Below are 19,646 nucleotides of genomic sequence, written 5' to 3'. Positions count from 1 at the left end.
CTAGGCTGAGACCTTATCTTAAAACCCAAAAGCAAGTAAGCAAGTATGTATTTTAGATAGGGAACAAATTAAGAAATAAAAGAGATACCAATTAACTTGAATAAACTATAGATAATGACTTTAGATCAGTGCCATAAAGTCTTGGTGTAATGTGTCACCCCAGAATTAAACACAGTGCTTCTAACAGCTAGATTTCTATGTGCCTTCCTTCTAAAAGCAAGCCGCCAACCAACCACTGACACTCTCTGTAGAAAGGGTTAAGTTGTTTCTTCTATATTCACTATTCAGATAAATCACTCACTGTTCCTCCATAGTGAGGAAGAAATAAAAGTATAAGAAAAGTAAAGTAGTAGTAGTCTGGGTGAAGTCCTCCCTCCACCTGGAATGAGGAATGGAGAATAAGTGCTGTGGTGTTAGTGAGCTAAGGATAGTAAGTCAACTACGTAAGAGTAAAGTCAACTAAGGAGAGTAACCTTGTCTTTTAGCAGTTAGACATTACTCTATGCAATATATCATTTTAGGAAAATTAAGCAGATAGGGAAGAAACTAGAGACCTAGAAGGAGAGGTACAAGGTGATGAAGGTAAGCAGCAGAAAAACCAAGCTGTTGGATGCCTTAACAAAAATTAGGAATAAGCTTAATAGTAAGTGAATTCTGAGAGGAGAAATCAGAAATCTAGAGTTTATAGTGTGAGTGTTGAAGAAAATGGTAGTGGGAGAGAGAAACTGCAAACATGAAGCTTCTGAAATGGCTAAAAGTGTATCTGGCTGAGTAAGTACACCATAAAATGAGAAGTGTTTGTCCCTGGAACATGCTGCTTCCTTTCTTGAAAGAAGTAATCAGAGTTCTCTAAAGCAACAAACTTTATTTTGTATGTAAGGTATACATTCTCACTTTTTAAATCAAGAGAAAAATTTTTTTTGCCATTTTAGTTTTCAACATTTGACTAAAAATATTAAAAACCCAGAGTATCTCCTGTGTTTCTGTTACTGTTCTTGATGTTGGGTATGCAACATTCAACAAAACCGCCTTAAATCAATGTCCTTAAGGAAATTTTTTTCTAGTTAGCCTTATTTGCCCTCTTGACTACACTGGGTCTTTGAAAATGTTTGGTTGATAATATTTTAAATTAAATACTTTTAATTCTTAGCACCTAGGGTTATTTATTTATGTGTTTTTCACAATTGAAGTTTACCTCTCACATTGTCATTCTAAATATTTTTCTCATGTTAATTTGGAAATTTTTAGCATAATATGTTCTATGAATAGATTTGCAAAGACAAAATTTCAAAAGCAAAATTTCAAAGTATGCCTTCAAATTTGTGCTTTAGGGGCCTCATTTTTATTTTTCAAACAACTTTTTAAATATGTCTTCTTTAGGTATACAGAAGAGAAGTAGAAGAAAACGGGATTGTTCTGGATCCTTTGAAAGCTACTCATTCAGTTAAAGGTGTTACGGGACATGAAGTCTGCAATTACTTTTGGAATGTTGATGTTCGCAATGACTGGGAAAGTAAGCTGTCATCATTAATATGTTTTGATGTCTAATGTTTTAAATTTAATATCAAATCCAACATGACTTTTTTTTCTATTTTTCCTTTGACAGTACTGGGTTTGTACTTAGGATTTTGTTCATGCTAGGCAGGCCCTCTACTGTTTGGGCCACAGGTCTTTTTGTTCTAGTTATTATTAAGATAAGGTTATTTTTAAGATAAAGCTATTTTTAAGGTATTTTTGCCGGGGTTAGCTCAGAGACCATGATCCTCCCAGTTTATGCTTCCTGTTGTAGCTAAGATAGCAGGCATGCCCAAACATGCTCAGCCTTTTCTGTTGAAATGGGGTTTCAAATATTTTTTGCCCAAACTTGCCTAGAACCATCATGCTCCTAATTCCAACCCCTTGCATGGCTAGAATGTCAGGCTATACTACCACATCCAATTACTAGTTAAGATGGAGTCTTGAATATTTTTGCATGTATGCCTGGAACTGAAATTGTGAAATCTTTGCCTCCCAGATTTCAGGCATCAGCCACTTGCACCTGGCCTAACCTAGTTTTTCATTTTTTTTCCCATCTAATTATTTTTCTAAACTGTTTCCATGATAATGTCATAGATGAATCCTGCTGTATGGTTACTTTTACATATGATTCTGTTAGACATCTCATTTAATATATACAAAGACGTCTGAACATTATAACGTTTATTACTGGTAGTTTGAAATTTTTTCCACAATTTTAAGTCATCTAAGCCTAGATAGAGCACTTTAACATCAGTAAACCACAAAAAGGTTATAGTGTTAGGGAATTCACTTGAACTTGAGTGATTCAGTAGTCATAGGAATTGCTTTCTTGCTGTAGCAGATAGATTCTGGACCAAAGAAATTGAAACTTCCTGGCAATGAGACTTCACAGCCACCATCTACAGAATGAAAGCAGATCTGTAGTGCCAGTGCTAAGTATTCATTATCTTCATGTTCATTTAACCATAATGTTCCTTCATATTTGGCTTTCAACATACTGCATTTATCATATCTGGAAAATGCACTTATCTTTTTAGGTGCTAATATTATCTTCTTTATTTCAGCAACTATAGAAAACTTCCATGTGGTAGAAACATTAGCTGATAATGCGATCATCATTTATCAAACTCACAAGGTAATGATCTTTTCATCTATCCCAAAAGATGTCAGTTAATTCAAACTTGTATAAATTGTTTCTGAAGTAAAATTTGGCAGAAACATAAATGCCATAGAAGATCCAAAGACTTTACCAATGATTGATAAATATATATTTGAAAAATGTATCAGTTTCTTTAGAGCAGAAATGTATTCAGACAAGAATCTGAGAAATATCTAAAAACAGTGTTTTATGAAGGTCTGTAGTAGTGTCTCTAATATGCATTGTAAGTCTAGTAAGGAAGCTTCTAAAATCCACCTAAATTTTGTCTAGCATCCAATCCCTACAGATAATAAATAGTAGCTACCAAATAAGATAAATCACAAATTCCTATGAGAATAAAAATATAGGTAAGGGAATGTATGACATTAGCCTAAGTTGAAGCAGAGGGAAATAAACGTGAAGCTTATTTCAGTAATCAGTAGCTGTCAGGAAGCAAGCAGAAATGAGGAGCACACAGGACAGTATCACTTAAGCTGGGTACCTTTCATACCATTTCTCTTGCTTTTTTCAGTATATTTACAGTTTTTGACTTAAGATTTTTCTTGCTTTATTCGACTCTATTTCCCATGTGAAAAATTGTGAAATAAAATATTTCATATAGAATAATAGAGGGAGTTAAGATTCTAGAGAAATCACCAAAAACAAAACTGCTTGTTATGTAAAAAATGCAATGATTCACTAGCTATTTTATTTTCCAGTTGAGGGAACATTTAATTTCTCTAAAGTCAACCTTATTACCAAAAAATAATCCTGGGCAACAACTACTAAAAGCATTCTGCTAGGTAAACCATAGGTAGAAGAAACAATCCCATGGTTTATGTTAGGATTGACAAGTAAAAACTAAATAATAAGTAATTCAGATAATGTGTCTTTTAAAGTTATTAAGTTACAATTATTTATAATTCTCAGAATAAATATATTGTCCTAAAATGTCTTTCAACAAAATCAAAGCTGTACATCGTTTTTCTCTTTAAATTTTACTTGAATAATACATTCTGAAAGGAGGCTATTTCTTCATATCTAAGGCATCTTTATTAATCATTCTGTACATTTATATTCATTAGGGTTTTTTGTGGGGAGAGGAAGAGAAAAGGGATTGTTTGCTTTTTGTTTTTGGTGGGACTGGAATTGGAAGTTAGGGACTTAAAATTGCTAGGCAAACTCTCTACCACTTGAGCCACATATCCAGCACTTTTTTGTGTTCTGTTTCAGAATTACTTTTGGCCAGGAACTAACCCTGGACCTTGACCATTCTAATTACACACCTGCTGAGTAGCTGGGATTATAGAGATGCATGCCACTATTCCCAGCTTGTTCTTTGAGAAAGGAACTTGTTAACTTTTAGCCCAGGCTAGCTCAATCTGTGGTCCTTCTTTCTCAGCCTCACAAATAGCAGGAATTACAGGCCGCTGCACCTGACTTTGTTCTTTATATTTTGAGATAGGGTCTCACAAGTAGCTGGCATTCCACCATTGCTAGCTCATTGACTAAGTTCTACAGTAGTAATGGGCAAGTGTAGGTGAAATTTAAAAAAATTATGTTGCTGAATTCATGTCTACTTTATGAAATTTTGCCTTTTTTAAAAATGAGTGACTTTGAGTTATTTGTCATTTTGTGTATTCAGCAATCAGGAAAGATACTTCGCGATAAGGATAAAAAATTCACTTAGAATAAAAGCATATTTTTCTATTCAATGATGGTAGCTCAAGAACTTAAGCTTTTATATTATTCCCATACCATATCTTTTTCCTTGCTTGATTACCTGCAAGTCTTTGATGTAAATGACAGTGTTTTTTCACATATGTTCTACTATAGCAGTAGTTTTCTCCTCTATTATCTTTGCTGTTGAAGCATAACATTGCAGCTGTGGGAGGAAGATGGGCTGTTGTTGGTTGCTTCATGGATAGAGTTTCTCATTTAGAGTGAAGACACATTTCAGAAATAGAGGTTAGATGCCATTGAATTGTAAAGTAAAATGGCAACTTTAATACAATTAAAAGAGAAAAAGTAGCCAAGTGCTACTTGGAGATCCTGAGAACCAAGATCCTGAGGTCTTTTGGTGCAAAAATTAGTCAGTGAAGGAAAGTCCATGAGACTGATCCCCAAGTGGTAAAGCACTACTAGCTTTGAGCAAAAACTAAGGGACAGGGAAATGCATAGCCAGGTGTTAATGGCTCATGCCAATAATCCTAGCTACTCGGGATGCTGAGATAGGAGGATTGTTGTTAGAAGCCAGGCTGGGTGGAAAAGTCCATGAGACTTTATTTTCAGTAATTTACAAAAAAAAAAAAAAAGCTGTAAGTAGAGCTAAATGTCAAATGGTAGAGTACTAGCTTTGAGCAAAAATACTGAAGGATAGTGCCCAGGCCTTGAGTTCAAGCCACAGGATCAGCACACACAAAAAAAAGTAGACTATTATTCCTCTGATTATATTGCTCAGCAAAACCATTAACTCAGTGTTCATAATATATCTTTTGCTGAGTGTTCTTTGGTGCTTCCCATTTGGAATTGGTATAAATTTCTCTTCTGTGATACCTGAATAAACTATCATTCAAATTTTCAAATGATTTTTGTTTCTTCCATAGAGAGTATGGCCTGCTTCTCAGAGAGATGTATTATATCTTTCTGCTATTAGAAAAATACCAGCCAAGACTGAAAATGATCCTGAAACTTGGATAGTTTGTAATTTTTCTGTGGATCATGACAGTGCTCCTGTAAGTACACTGTATAAATATGTATAATTATACACTATAGAGCTAAATACACAGTTCAGGACAGAGAAAATTAATGGATAACCACACACACATATGCACACTTGATTTGATAATGCATTTTAGATTTTGTTTTATGTTAGAGTGACTGGAACCACAACTGTCAGTCATGAACATCACACATTCTTTCCTCTTGAGTTTGGTAAAATAAGAGCTAAGTTGGGTTAGGCTGTTTCCCACATTAATCTCTAAGTGGTTGTCAACTATTGCAAACCTTCTATGGTTTCTTTCTTTAGCTCCATTTACTATGTAAGAGGATAAATCCTGTGTCATATAAGTTTGGCATGTATTCTTATGCTAAGAGTTTTGATTAAACTAACATGGTAGTAGACCAGCAGATTGCAACATACTAAATATTTATTATACTGGTGTTTTTTATATGTTTTGCTTGACAGCTGAACAACCGATGTGTCCGTGCCAAAATAAATATTGCTATGATTTGTCAAACCTTGGTAAGCCCACCAGAGGGAAACCAGGAGATAAGCAGGGACAACATTCTATGCAAGATTACATATGTAGCTAATGGTATGTATCTTTGTGTTTTAATTGATATGTGAAGGTTCTTGATCATGATTACATTTAGATAAATGCCATTTTTAGTTCTGGTCTTTAGACTACTAATTTTTTTTTTTTTAAGTTTTTGTCAGGGAGGCTTGAATTTAGGGCCTGGGTGCTGTCCCTGAGCTTTTCTGCTCAAGGCTAGTGCTCTACCACTTGGAAGCACAGCTCCACCTGCAGTTATTAGGTGGTTAATTGGAGATACGAGTTTCATAGCCCTTCCTGCCTAAGCTGGCTTTGTACTGCAATTCTCAGATCTCAGGCTCTCCCGAGTAGCTAGGATTATAGGTGTGAGCCACCAGCGCTTGGCTTAGAGTACTATTTGTTTGTTTGTTTGTTTATTGCCAGTCCTGGAGCTTGAACTCAGAACCTGGTCACTATCCCTGAGCTTCTTTTGTTCAAGGCTGGTGCTCTACCACTTGAGCTACAGTGCAACTTCCAGCTTTTTCTGTGTATGTGGTACTGAGTAGTCGAACCCAGGGCTTCATGCATGCTAGAGAGCACTCTACCACTGAGCCACCTTCCCAGCCAGAGTACTAATTTTTTGTTTGGAGAAATACTTGTCAGAATTATCTGAGAGACTTTGAAAATATAATTGCCTGAATTTTAATTTTAAAATTTAAGTTATATATATATCCTTATTTTAAAAAAATTGCATTAGATAGTTGCCTGATAGAATATATTTATAATGAAGGACAGTAAGCAATGGTAACAAAAATAGAGAAATTAACTATCTTATTTGAGGGCTTTCAGTTTTCAGGGTCATTACTCATTAGTCTTCATTACCTGGTGGTCTAATCTGATATTTTCCTTACTCTGACACTTTTTATTATGTCCTTAAAGTTCCTCTCTATACCCATTTTGCACCTACAGTACTCATCACAGTCTGTTTTCTTCATTTGGGGATAACTGTTGATACCTTTAAAAAAAAATTGTACTTAAATAAGGTAGTATAGTAGAAGTTGGTAAAAAATACAACCTAACCTAAAATGTTGCTATATTAGTATTTTTATGTAATTTATGGAAAACCAAGAGTCTTTCAGGAAGACATTAAATGCTTTCTTATTTGCTATCTGATTTTTTTTTTTTAATTGTGAGAATACAGCACAGAGGAGTTATAATTATATGGGCAAGATAACAAGTACATTTCTTATCAAGCATTGTTGCCTCCTCTTTGTTTCCCCTTCCCATCCCTTCCCCCCACTCAATCCTCCCCCCACCCCCACCAAAATTGTAAAGTTCATTTTTCGACATAACGACTTGTACATCTCATTGTTGCTTCTATCTGATTTTTATACCTGATGGGTTAGTATGAAGGTACTAATATTTGTACCTTGAAGAACTTGTGGCTTGGCTCTAGTGGAAGAACAATTGTTGAGTGTGGATGAGACCCTCTGAGTTCAGTTCCTACTACTTCCCCCCCCCCCCCCCCCCCAAAAAAAAAAGCTTGGACTTAAAGGGATACTAGCTGTATTGCAACATATAGAATTTTTTAAAGACAAAGTAAGTGCTTTTCATGAATATAGGCACGTACCTTAATATGAATTAATTTTTCTTTTTCTTACAGTGAACCCTGGAGGATGGGCACCAGCCTCAGTGTTAAGGGCAGTGGCAAAGCGAGAGTATCCTAAATTTTTAAAGCGGTTTACTTCTTTTGTCCAAGAAAAAACTACAGGAAAACCTATTTTATTTTAGTATTAACAGGTACTGAACATGGCCTAGCATGATTGCACTAGTATGACAATGCTGGTGTTAACATTTATTTAGTCCTGGAAAGGAGAGTATGCAAAGTGATAAGTGACTTTTCCAGATAGAGGATTGTAGTTCATAGCCTTTAAAACTTGTTTCATTGTATTTTTTCTGCTAACACTTAAGGGATTGTCAATATCACAGAACATATAATAGAACAACCAATGTGCCCTTGCCAAAATAAATACTGTGGGTTTTCTTGTTGTTGTTTTTTTTTTTTTTGGGGGGGGGGGGGGAGGTTTGTTTTTTTTTAAGAAATAAGATTTTACTAACTTGTTTACTTGGGCTAGCCTCAAATGATAATTCTCTATTCTCTGCTTCCCAAGTAGCTCAGATTACAGGCATGAGCCCCACATCTGGTGCCGAATCATTAGGATTTATTTAAAAGTTAAGAAAACTATTAAAATGGAAGAAGCTGGTTATGGTGGTATTTACATGTCATCCTAGCTACAACAGGAAATGAAACATAGGTACCCAGCAAAGAATCAAGTTTCAAAAATGAGCAGCATTTGGGTTGGAGGTATGGCTCAGCAGTAACATGCCCACACAAAGCCCTGAGTTCAATTCCCAATATCACCAAAGATACTTGTGTATAAATGCATAAATATACATGTTTATACACAGACATGCACATTCGTGTGTGTGTGTATACAAAAAAATCAGAAAACAAAGTTGAGATTGTAGTCCATGTGTTTTCTGATTTTTTTGTACAGTACTAAGATTTGGACTTGGGGCCTCACTTGATGGACAATCACTCTACTATTTGTTTCACTTTAGGCTATTTTTTTTTTAACATAGAACCTTGATTTTGGCTAGGACTTCCTCAGACTACAATTTTTTTGTGCTACCCACCTAGCTGGGATTACAGATGTGTACTGTTGCACCTGGATTTTTTGTGGTGGTTGCTTTGTTTTGTTTTTTTGTTATTGAAAGGGGGCTAACTTTTTCCCTGGGCTAACCTCAAACCACCATCTTCCCAGGCTCCACCTCCATAGCTGGGATTACAGATGTGAGCCACCATACTCAGTTCCATTAAATCTGATTTCTAATGATGCTTATAGTATATGTTTTCATTCAGAACACTCACAAAGACTAAATTTGTTGTTAGTAGAAGTATAAGAGTCATTTTATTCATGATTTAAATATTAGCCTCAGGAAAAATGTGACCTGAAAATGTTTAGTAGGTTCTAGGTTAATTAACTGAATGGTTAGTGATTTCTAACATAGCCTGACTTTTTAGTGGTTCTATCTTTTGTGGCCAGGGAGGAGAGGGGGGCACAGCGACAGGGGAGTCCTGGGATCTGAACTCAAGGCCTGGATACTGTTTTTGAGCTTTTATGCTTGAGGCTAATGTTCCACCATTTAAGGCACAGCTCCACTTCTGGCTTGTTTTGGTAGTTAATTGGTGCTATGAGTTTCATGGGCTTTCCTGTTCCAACTGGCTTTGAACTGGGATCCTCAGATCTCAGCCTCTTGAGTAGCTAGAATTACACTAGTGCCTGGATTACACCTAGTGCCTAGATTGCACTAATGCCTGGCTAGAATTCTGTCTTTTTATGCATTAAGTGTGCTGTATAAGTGCATTGACTGTCTTTAGAATAAGTGTACCATTTGAAACAAACATAGTAGGATTAAGTTTTTGCTTCTAGAATGTTGGATTTTTTTTTTGGCGTATGTATATGCTCCCATGTGCATATGCATTTTTCTTCTGTAGGCATAGAAGGGAAGAAGATGAAACTCCTTTATAAGACATCTGTAGGAGCTAGCCACCGGTACCTCATTCATGCCTTATCCTACTTAGACTCTATCTCAAAAGTAATCAGTGCAAAAACCTCTTAGAGGCACTAGGCCCTGAGTTCAAACCTCAGTACTGGGGGAAATATCATTCCAGGGAAAGGAAGATAACATTATTTTTAGATGAATGTGTTGGTATAAAAAAATAGAACTGAATAGGCTTGTTGGTTAGCTCTGACTTTTCTGAGTCCAGATTAAACTGCTTTCTGACAAAGATCCAAATTCAAACCTTTATGTGGAAAAATCTTTGTTTGTCTAAAGAGGCTATTTCTCCCTACAATAGCTAAGGAAGATACATGTTTGAAGTAAGTCCTGACATTGGATCTGTAGGAAAGCTAAGTTTTGATGATGGAGAGAGTAACTCTTTTTCCCCTTAATTGTTTGTGCTAGTACTGAGGCTTAAGTTTAGAGCCTCTCACTCTCCTGCTTCCACTTTAGCCATGTATTCAGCCTGGCATTTTTGTGGTTAATTGGAGCTAAGAGTCTTACAGACTTTTCTTAATGTATCAAACCAGGATCCTCTAGGTCTTGGTTTCCTAAGGAGTTAGGATTACTGGGGGTGTGAGCTGTATGTATGTATCATTTCTAGGGAACTTTTGTAGAGTTAGTAAGGCCCAAAGACATTTCAAAGTTTTGAGTTAAGTTCTTAAATAAAATAAAACTTTTAAATTCTTGAGAGAAGATATTGTATGGCATAATTATTATTGAAGGCTAAGAAGAAGGAAATGCCAGTTTGGACAGTAAAAATCTAGAGACCTCTGTTTGATGTCCTCTTGGCGTGTAGTGCTTTATCATCCTAACTTTGAAAAGATTCCTGTCTTGCATTCCTTTTTAAGGGAATAAAAGTTTCAGATATGTAAAGTTAATGATTTTATATCACAAAGATAAAATGCTTTAGAGATAAATTTTACAAAGAGATTCTGTGCATTCCATGATTTGTTGACTGCACAGGATCTACTCTGGTAGTCTGTTAGGAATACACTACTTAGGTTTTTACCTATCATTTCCTTTGCTGCAGTGACTGGAGCAAGGCTGCGTGACATTCCATGTTGGAGAAGGAAAGAGAAAATTGAGTGCTCTAAGCTGGAACATAGGATCTACAGCCTTGTCTGCGGCTCAAGACCTTGGTTTTGTGTACAAAAAAGAAGAAATACTGCAATAGTAAAGCTGAACATCTAATACTAGCTGTCTCCTGCTAGAGCTTCTCGTTCAGCGTGTAACTATAAATACATGTAAAATTACATGTATATGGCTATATTTTTATTTGCTTGTTCCTAGAAGAGAAAAAAAAAAATCAACTTTGAATCACAACTAGAAATTGATGCTTTAATTTGGGGGAACTTTTTCAGAATTTTTAATTTACCATGGTCCAGCCTAAGATCCTCAGTTACATCAGGTTTTGTGCACAAAAGAAGAGCACAAAAATTGAGTGCACATGGGGCATGTGCTTTCTGTGCACCGATATCCACATGGGATTCATTCTTCAGGCCTATAGTCAAGTCTGTGTCCAGAATCTTTTGACTTTTTTGCTTTGTATAATCATAGAATTCATTGCTGCTGATTTCTGTAATGGTTCACTTTGTCCTGTTAAGTGTACCTTAGTAACTGAGGGTTGTCAATAACCTATGTGTGCTTGCCTTCTCTGTAGTCTTACTCCCATGAAGAACATCAGTTCTGATGGAGAAAGAGTGAAAAGCTTTATCTCCCACATACCTTTATATTGCTCTTGTACTTTTTAGTTATATACTATATGCTACAGATTTTTTTTTTCAGTTTGTTACAAACTCAGTTTGGTAATTTCCTAAATTGGCTCTGCTTGCCCCCAGAGAGAAACTTGTCCAAATCTTGTAGACAAGGACTACTTTCTGGTAAAGTGATCAAGATAAAATGAGTTCATACTTTGAAATTTGTAAGAGAATATATGATATTACTTGTTAAAGAAAATCAGATTGTTTGACATTTGATTTGATATTTCTAGTATTTTGTAATACATATGTTTGCTAGTTTTTCTTAGTTGGGGCCAGTTTAAAAGATGGGTTCCAAGTAGACATCGAAATCTAAGTAGTGCTCTCATTGGCCTCTTGATCAGAAACTTGAGCAGAGCAGCAAAAGATGCCATGTGATTCAAACTGATAAGCCTTTATTTAGTCAGTGTTAGACTATAACATGTAAAATACCCTTTTTAGTTGTGAAGCATGGAGTTGAGGCAAGGGATGGTACTTAATGAAGTCAAATGACTGCCCACTTCAAAACCTTCAGTGTGTTTACACACAAATGTATTTGTATAAATCAGGCATTTTGTAGAGGCTTTGTTGACTTATTCTTCTCTTTAGAAGCAGTGAAATGAGACCCATTTTGTAAATCAGAAAGTCATGTCATATGAAACACATTCTGTATATATTCTATATGTGGTAATGGAGTCTTAATGATAAATGCAAGATGATAATTTCATGATGGGATTAGTCTGATCACTTTATATGTACAATCCTGGAAGTGAATTACTTGCATCAAATAGAGTGTATTTATTAATCTGTACAGAGAGAAAAATGCATATACAACATGCTTACATTACATGCACGCAGTTTCATGCTTCATAAATCTTTTCTATTTTTTAATTTACCTTTCTCTAAATGATGTGCATGGAATATGCCTTATTACAAAAAAAAATGCTGTTCATAATTTGACTCCGTGGAGAAGTGCCTATATGGTGGTAATGTTAGAAAGGCAAATCAGACAGAGTATCAATAGTCACTACATCACCAACCAGTTAGCATTTTATAAAAGTATGACTTCAAAAGAAAAGTTTATACCTCAGATATGTATTTTATTTTACAGTCAGCTGGGTTGGAAGAATGGGAGGGTTAGGGGTGAGGAGAAGATTGATTCTCATAGGCACTGATGGGAATCTTCAGAGAAATTCTCAATGCCCACTATTAAAATGTTTGCCATTTCTGGCAGCTATCATGAATACAGAATGCAACTCATGCATAATTGGATGGCTTTATTTTACAAAGGTATAGAAAGTTGGCAAAACAGTATCTAAATTATTAGTAGTTGGATTTGTACTATGATGATATACTTTTGCAATTCTGTAAATAAAATTACACTAAAATATTTGTATAAAAAAAGAAAGACAAGAAAAGATACATCTTACCTTTAGATAACTATACAGGTACTTCATTGGAGTTAATTCTGCCCAATCAATCTTAGAAATAAGTCCAGGAATATGGAAAAAGAAATCAAATTTGGAGAAATAACTGGCCTTTTAGACCCTCTAGAATTTTTTTCCATGTGGCTAATTCCCAGTGTTTTGTTACCCACAGATAATTATCTTTCTTCAAGCCAAAACAAAAACCCCCTTAACTCTTTTCTGCCCAGTTACTCCTATGCTGAATGAGTTAGACACCTGAACAATATTGGTGGTGTGGGGATCATGCCCACTGAATAGGACAAGAGACACCACAGACCCTGGTTTGGGGGTGCAGAGGTTCTTTGCAGTACTTGGTTTGCTGCAGAGGCAGGCAGACCACGGCCTGTGTCCCTAAAATGTAAGAGTAAAGGAGGGAAGAGAAGAATGGGGCCCCCATGTTCAGTTTCCACTGCTTGTTGTACACCAATACCACAGCAGTGTCAGTTGCTACTGAGAATTTTGGTTGGGCTGAGCTGATTCTCTTGTGAAATTGTGCTGGTTATTTTTAAGCTTATCGATTGTTTGTCCAATTACACAGTCCAATTCACCAGTATTTAATCAGGTTGTACAGATGATATACTTGGATTATTGTCATTGTTCATCTACAGACTCAGAATATAATCATTTTAAGTACCTTTGGAGTATATAGAGTGTAACTATAATAGCTTTATGATTCTGATGATGTTTTTTAAAAATAAAATTGGATCTTCCATGTTACAATCAAAATTCAAAAAACAGTATTTAAAAGTGGAAAAGTATTAAAATATTATGGACAAATATGCTTGCTTGATTTATTTTCCTTCACCCCAGATGCTGCCTTGATAATCCTCTTAGGAGCTTCAATAGCTTCCTTGTACTTCTACAATTGATTGTTCTTCAAATTGCCAATTATGACCCCTGCCCAAAGCATCAAAAGACACACTTGTGAGTTGCAACCTCAGTTTTTAAAAATAGGATGGCATGTAGCATGTTTTTTGTCATATATGTATTTTGAACATGTGTGTATGCCTGGTTAAAATTTAAAAAGCAGTATGGATGTTCAAAAATGATTTAAGATTGCTAGAGATTGAAGCCATGTACATCTGGGCATTTATAAAAAGGAGTCACTGTACCAGTGAGTCAGCTCTGCTTGTTTAGCCAGAGATAATTCCTTATTTAAGTAATACAGTCTGTTGCCCCAAGGGAATTTATGAACTAGAGAAGCCATCAGATGGGAAGTAAGAATTTGCAGTTCACTTGGTGAGATTCCACCATAGTTGTATTGAAGGACACAGAATATCTTCCCTAGGGTCCAAAGGCACATGTAACAAAAGCCAGCTACTCAATCTGGGATCTGGATAGAGAAAATAGTATATGATCCATGTGTAGACTTTTCAAAAGCAGTTTTAACTATGAAGTTTTTTTCCTTAGACTTGACATTGGAATATAGACTTAAAATGGGTCTAGTTCTACCAACAGATTCAAATTGAGTCACTTCTTTTTTTTTAAGGTGATGACAGGGTTACAGTTACATAAGTAAGGAAATGAGTACCTTTCTTTTTAAACACCCCCTCATTTTCTCCCACTTACTGCTCTTTACTCTTCTCCCCCCCATCACCACCCCACAAGCTGTATAGTTCATTTCCAACATAATGTCAAGTGAGTATCATTGTTGCATTCATCCTTTGTCCTACTGTTTCTGTGATTCTTGTACCCTTCTATGGATGGGATAAATTTAAATACAAGACAGGGTTTAGAAAAACTAAAGAAAGAAAGAACTGCGTACAGGATATAAAAACCTTGTTTCCAGTTCTTGGAGTTCATGCTGATATGCTTTTTTATATATGGTCATATGCATTTAGCAATTGGGCTATTGAGATCCCTGTTAAGAATATCATAGACATTCTAGTTTTTACAAATGAGGGAAACCATGCAGCCTACTTTGGGCCTGGCTTACTACACTTGATGTAATTTTTTCCAGATATTTCCATTTCCTTGTGTATGGGGGCAGTGTCATTCTTTCTGATGTAAGCATAGAAGTGAGTGTGTGTGTGTGTGTGTGTGTGTGTACACCACATCTTGTTGATCCATTCATCTACTGAGGGGCATCTGGGTTGGTTCCATTTCTTAGCTATGGTAAATAAGGCTGCAAGGAACATAGTTGTGCTGGTAGCTTTAGTGTGGCCTTGTTTGTGGTCATTTGGGTAGATGCCCTGATTGGGATAGCTGGGTCATAGGGAGCTCTATGTTTATATTTTGAGGAACCTCTATACTGATCTCCATAGTGGCTGAAACAAGTTTACATTCCCACCAACAGTGTAGTAGGGTTCTCTTTTGGCCACATCCCCACCAGCATGTGTTACTAGATATATTGATAATGGCAATTCTAACTGGGATGATGTGGAATAATCTCAGTGTTTTGATTTGTACTTCTTTTATGGACAGATGTGTTTCTATTGGCCTCTTCAGAGAAGTCTCTCTTTGAGTCTTTAGCCCACTCATTAATGGGCTCCTTTTGAAGATTTGTTTTTGGGGGATTTAATTTTTGAGCTTTCTACTTTAGATATGAAGCCCTTATCTGTTATATGACTAGTGAAGATCTTCTCCCAGTCTGTGGGCTTTGCATTGATCTTGCTAGCTATCTCTTTGAGCATGCAGAGGCTCTGCAGTTTAAAGTCGTCCCATTTGTCCAAACTTTGTTGTGTTTCTGATGTCATGTGTTAGAGTTTTTTCCATTCTTTGGGTTTCATTTCAACAGGACTCATCATTCATATATCCTGTCGAAAATTTTTTGTGAACCATCCACAAGTGTAATAGTTAAGTTCATTTAATCCTTTTCTTCCCTTCAATAGAACTCTGAAATGTAGTTTATTACCCAGGCTTTGTGAGCTGCTGGATGGGATGGCCCCCTGGGAACGTATGTGCACTGTGCACTCTAACTTCTCCCACTCCAGCCTGACAGTGATGGTCATAGTTGGCAGGATCACCCACCATCTGATTTATAGATGAGAAAATTGGCTGACTGCTTTATCTGATTAGTACCTATTTAACGACCATGCCCTTAGTACCTAGAAAGCATTCAGTGATCTTAGTAAGGGCATGGATTTAACCCTATGTTTCAACATTGTCTTCACAAAACCCCAAGTATGTATCTTACAAAATCCCAACTGATACACAAATAAGTCCATGGAAGATATTTTAACTTAAATCTTTGGGCCCATGGGCAAGTTCCAATATAGTTACTTGTGTTTTGTGAGTCACCTGCCACAGAATGACCTACACTAGAGGCTTTGGATTTATCCCAAGCTGCTTTACTGTGGTTTCTAGTTTCTTAGAGCAAGAAATCTATGGCCAGCAGCTGACCCAAGGGTTAGCACATGTCCAAACCATTTTAGGTTTTTAGGTATCAGTAATTCTTCAGTATCCAAAACAGTTCCAAGAGTGAATATTGTTGTATTTTTTGTGATGCTGGGGTTTAAATCCAAGGCCTTATTCAGGCTAGGCAAGCACTCTTTCACTGCAAATACTTACTGAACACCTTATGGTATGCCTTGCAGTGTTCAAGGACTAGTGATAGAGAAGTAAACAGAATATCTGTGGCGCTGTGGCTCAAGTGGTAGAGCGCTCGCCTTGAGTTGAAGAGCTGAGGGACAACGCCCAGGCCCAGAGTTCAAGCCCCACGACCGACAAAAAAAAAAAAAACACTAACTATATAGAGTAAACAGAATATCTGACCTTCATTACTTTTTAGGAACATATCCACATTAAAGGAAATGGGCTTTGAGATCAGGTACATGAAACAAGTGTAACACATTTGTTTTCTTGGATTCTGGATTATAAATTGGTTTAAAGGTGAATCAAAAATGGGTTATTACTGTGTTTTAACAAGTTCACCAACTTCTGCGCAACTTAATAGCATCCAACAATTATTTTGCTAGTGCTAGGGTTGACTTCAGGGCCTCATACTTGCTAAGCTCTCTAAAACACAAAGGTATGCTCCCATCCCCTAGTGAATAGGCCGGTTACAATTTATGGGCAGTGATAGTAGCTTTTCTTCCATTCCTAACAGCTAATACATTTTTTTGTGATTTCTAAGTCATTTTCCTTATTCCTGATTACTTGCATATTCAACAGGCAATAAGAAGGAACATTAAGTCTTCTGGCTTTTCTCACCTAAACAAGTTTGGTCTTGGACAACCTGTGTCTTAAATCTATTGTAATCTCTAAAATAATACAAAACCACTTAATGGGGTGCATCATGAGGTTTGGGGAAGAGCACAGTTGTGTGTGTGTGTGTGTGTGTGTGTGTGTGTGTGTGTGTGTGTGTGCGCATGCACCTGTCCTGGAGCCCGAACTCAGAGCCTGGGCACTGTCCCTGTGCATTTTTGCACAAGGATATAACCATTTAAGCCACAGCTCCACTTTTTGGGGGTAGTTAATTGGAGATAAGTGTCTCACAGACTTTGCTGCCCAGGCTGGCTTCAAACTACAGTCCAAAGATTTCAGCCTCCTGAGTAGCTAGTATTACTGGTATGAGCCACCAGTGCCCAACACAATAATGTATTTTTAAATGCTTTGAAAATTTTAATGCACCATGCAGATAAGTTATGAAGGCAACTGCAAGTACGTGCTAGGTACTCTTTTTTGGGGGGGGAGGGGGTCCGGTTGTAGGGCCTGAACTCTGGGCATAGGCGCTGTCCCTCAGCTCTTCAGCTCAAGGCAAGCACTCTACCACTTGAGCCACAGGGCCACTTCCGGCTTTTTCTGCTAAGGAATCAAACCCAGAGCCTCATGCATGCAAGGCAAGCACCCTACCACTGAGCCACCTTCCCAGCCCATAGGTACTATTTTTTAGAGTGCTAGAGGTAGGAAAACAAACATTTGAGGGCTTTGAGCAGAACAAAGTCACTTGGTAACCTGGGGTCCAGGTTACCATAAGATATGTCCACTAGGGGATATGCACACACCTGACATCAGGAATGCCACTCCTGGTTTTGTTTGCACATGAAATAAACCAACTATTAATGTTTTTCCTTGTAAATAATTCCCATGCCAGTATTAGAAATGGAGAGATTTTGTTTTGCGAAGAGTGGAAATATGTCTGCAAAAGAACTACCCAATAGTTGCTCACATATTTGCAAAGTACTATCTACGTTAGAGTTCAAATCTGGAAGAACAGTGGAGATCTTTGTCTCTCTTAGGTGATATTCCCTTCCTCAAATGATTGCCCTGCCATTAGTAATTAACCTTTAATACAGCAGGCCTCTTGCTAAGTGGTTCTGTAATGACCTTAACTCCAAAAGTGTCTCCTCGACTTCAGACTTATGTTTCAAGGCATCTTTAACCACTTTGGCCTTTCCCTCCTCCTGTGGTCCGTATCTCCTTGGTCCTGTTTGGTAAATTTCCTCAGCCAGGTGAATTTATTTCCTTTCATCACTCAGCATTCTTCTCAAAGCACACACAGCCCTCCCCTCTTATTCTACAATAATGCTGTTTGCTGTAAAAATAAAAGCTGTGCTCACTTAGCCCATTTGGTTTCTAAGCCTTATAGAACACAAGGACCCCACCTACAGTGGGCAGTTTCAATAGTTAACTTGAAGAGGTGGCACTTTTTTTTTTTTAAAGCATGGACATTGTAAGGAGTAAGTGGAGCTGGAAGAACAAGGGAGTTTTAATTTCAGTGAGAAGACATAATTGAAAAAGAAGGGATAAAGGAGAAAGAGCAGAAGTGTAAGTTCAAGCTCAAATATTGGTAAAAAAAAATGTTAAGTATCACAGAATGGAATTAAAACTTTATAAAGAAACACTAAGCCAGGAATAGTGGCACATACCACAGCTGTCCAGGTGAATGAAAGATCAAGGTCCCAAGCCAGCCCTGGACAAAGCAAATGCTGAGTCCAATATCCAGAGAGGAAACAGATGCTGTGTACACTCAGTCTCCAGGTTGCAGAGGTTTAAGTAGTTGGCTTCTGCCAAGGGAGACAAGTGGCTGAACTGAGAAGCCTGTGTGCTGTGCAGGAGGCCTAGGCTGTTACCTGAATAGGTATGTACCATGAGGTCTGTGTCACAACCACTAAAATATGTTTTTCCTCCCTTTGGATGAATGATTCTGAATATATAAATACAGCATCTCATAAACTGTAAAGCTAGAGAAAGCCTTGTCAGCTAATCCCACTAGTTTATTTTACAAATACTGGAATTTGGTGACACGGGATAATGAAGCAAAGAAAACCTGAGGTCGCACAGCTAGTTAGTATCAGAGCAAGAATAGAATGGCAGTCTCCCTTTCCAGCTCCCTCAATGTGGTCTTCCTCTTCCTGTTGTAAGGGAGCAGGAGCATATTGAAACCTGACGGCTCTACTGGAGAAACCTTGAGGTCCCGAGTGGAATTGACAGGCTCTTGGGTCACCTCCTCAGGGCTGTTAAGTGCTGGATTGAGAGGTGGTTCTTCATTCATCAGGTAGGACTTGTTCTTTAGTCCAGTGCTGCTGATTTTAGAGTGCTTACTGAGCCAGAATTGCTCCTACTGTTCACCTATAGCTACCTCCCACCTAAGCCAAGTTTCTTCCTACTATGCTGTACTTTGAATGGTTTCCAAGTCACAGAAAGAAGCTCCACAAATCAACACAGGGTGTACATAGTATCAATACAGGATTCATGCTTTCTTCCCCAAGTTTTGCCAACAAAATGAATATGATCCTTGTGATTTTGCTAGCATCATGAGATTTTCCTTTTAATTACCTTGATGCTGCTTACTGGATTTCTTACTCAAGTGAATTCCAATGGAGTTCAGAGCTTTGAGGCTTAGGAACAAGTGGGCAAAGATGCCTGGTGCATTAGGTGTACCCAAGTGTGGGTTTGCTTTGCTCACAGTCTGATTTGGTCCAGCCTTGTGGAAGATAATTTGAGAAACAGTGAACCCCAATTT

General features: G+C 37.2%; 1 protein-coding gene across 2 annotated transcripts in view; it reads left to right on the top strand.

Annotated features, from left to right (window-relative positions):
• Cert1 (ceramide transporter 1) overlaps positions 1–13,338 on the top strand; it is a 95,373-nt gene extending 82,035 nt beyond the window's left edge. For both annotated transcript variants that reach the window (XM_042691121.1, XM_042691119.1), the window contains 6 exons: positions 1,381–1,513; positions 2,583–2,653; positions 5,263–5,391; positions 5,844–5,973; positions 7,574–7,710; positions 10,568–13,338. In XM_042691121.1, the coding sequence (XP_042547055.1) occupies positions 1,381–1,513; positions 2,583–2,653; positions 5,263–5,391; positions 5,844–5,973; positions 7,574–7,701 (591 nt within the window). In that variant the 3' untranslated portion in view covers positions 7,702–7,710; positions 10,568–13,338. The remainder of the gene's footprint in view (positions 1–1,380; positions 1,514–2,582; positions 2,654–5,262; positions 5,392–5,843; positions 5,974–7,573; positions 7,711–10,567) is intronic.
• Positions 13,339–19,646: the final 6,308 nt, after the last annotated feature.

This window comes from Dipodomys spectabilis, unplaced genomic scaffold (assembly GCF_019054845.1).
Source record: "Dipodomys spectabilis isolate Male_0828 unplaced genomic scaffold, ASM1905484v1 ptg000140l, whole genome shotgun sequence".
Lineage (NCBI taxonomy): Eukaryota > Metazoa > Chordata > Mammalia > Rodentia > Heteromyidae > Dipodomys > Dipodomys spectabilis.
The sequence above is the reverse complement of the archived record's forward strand: the minus strand, read 5'-3'. Positions and strand labels throughout refer to the sequence as shown.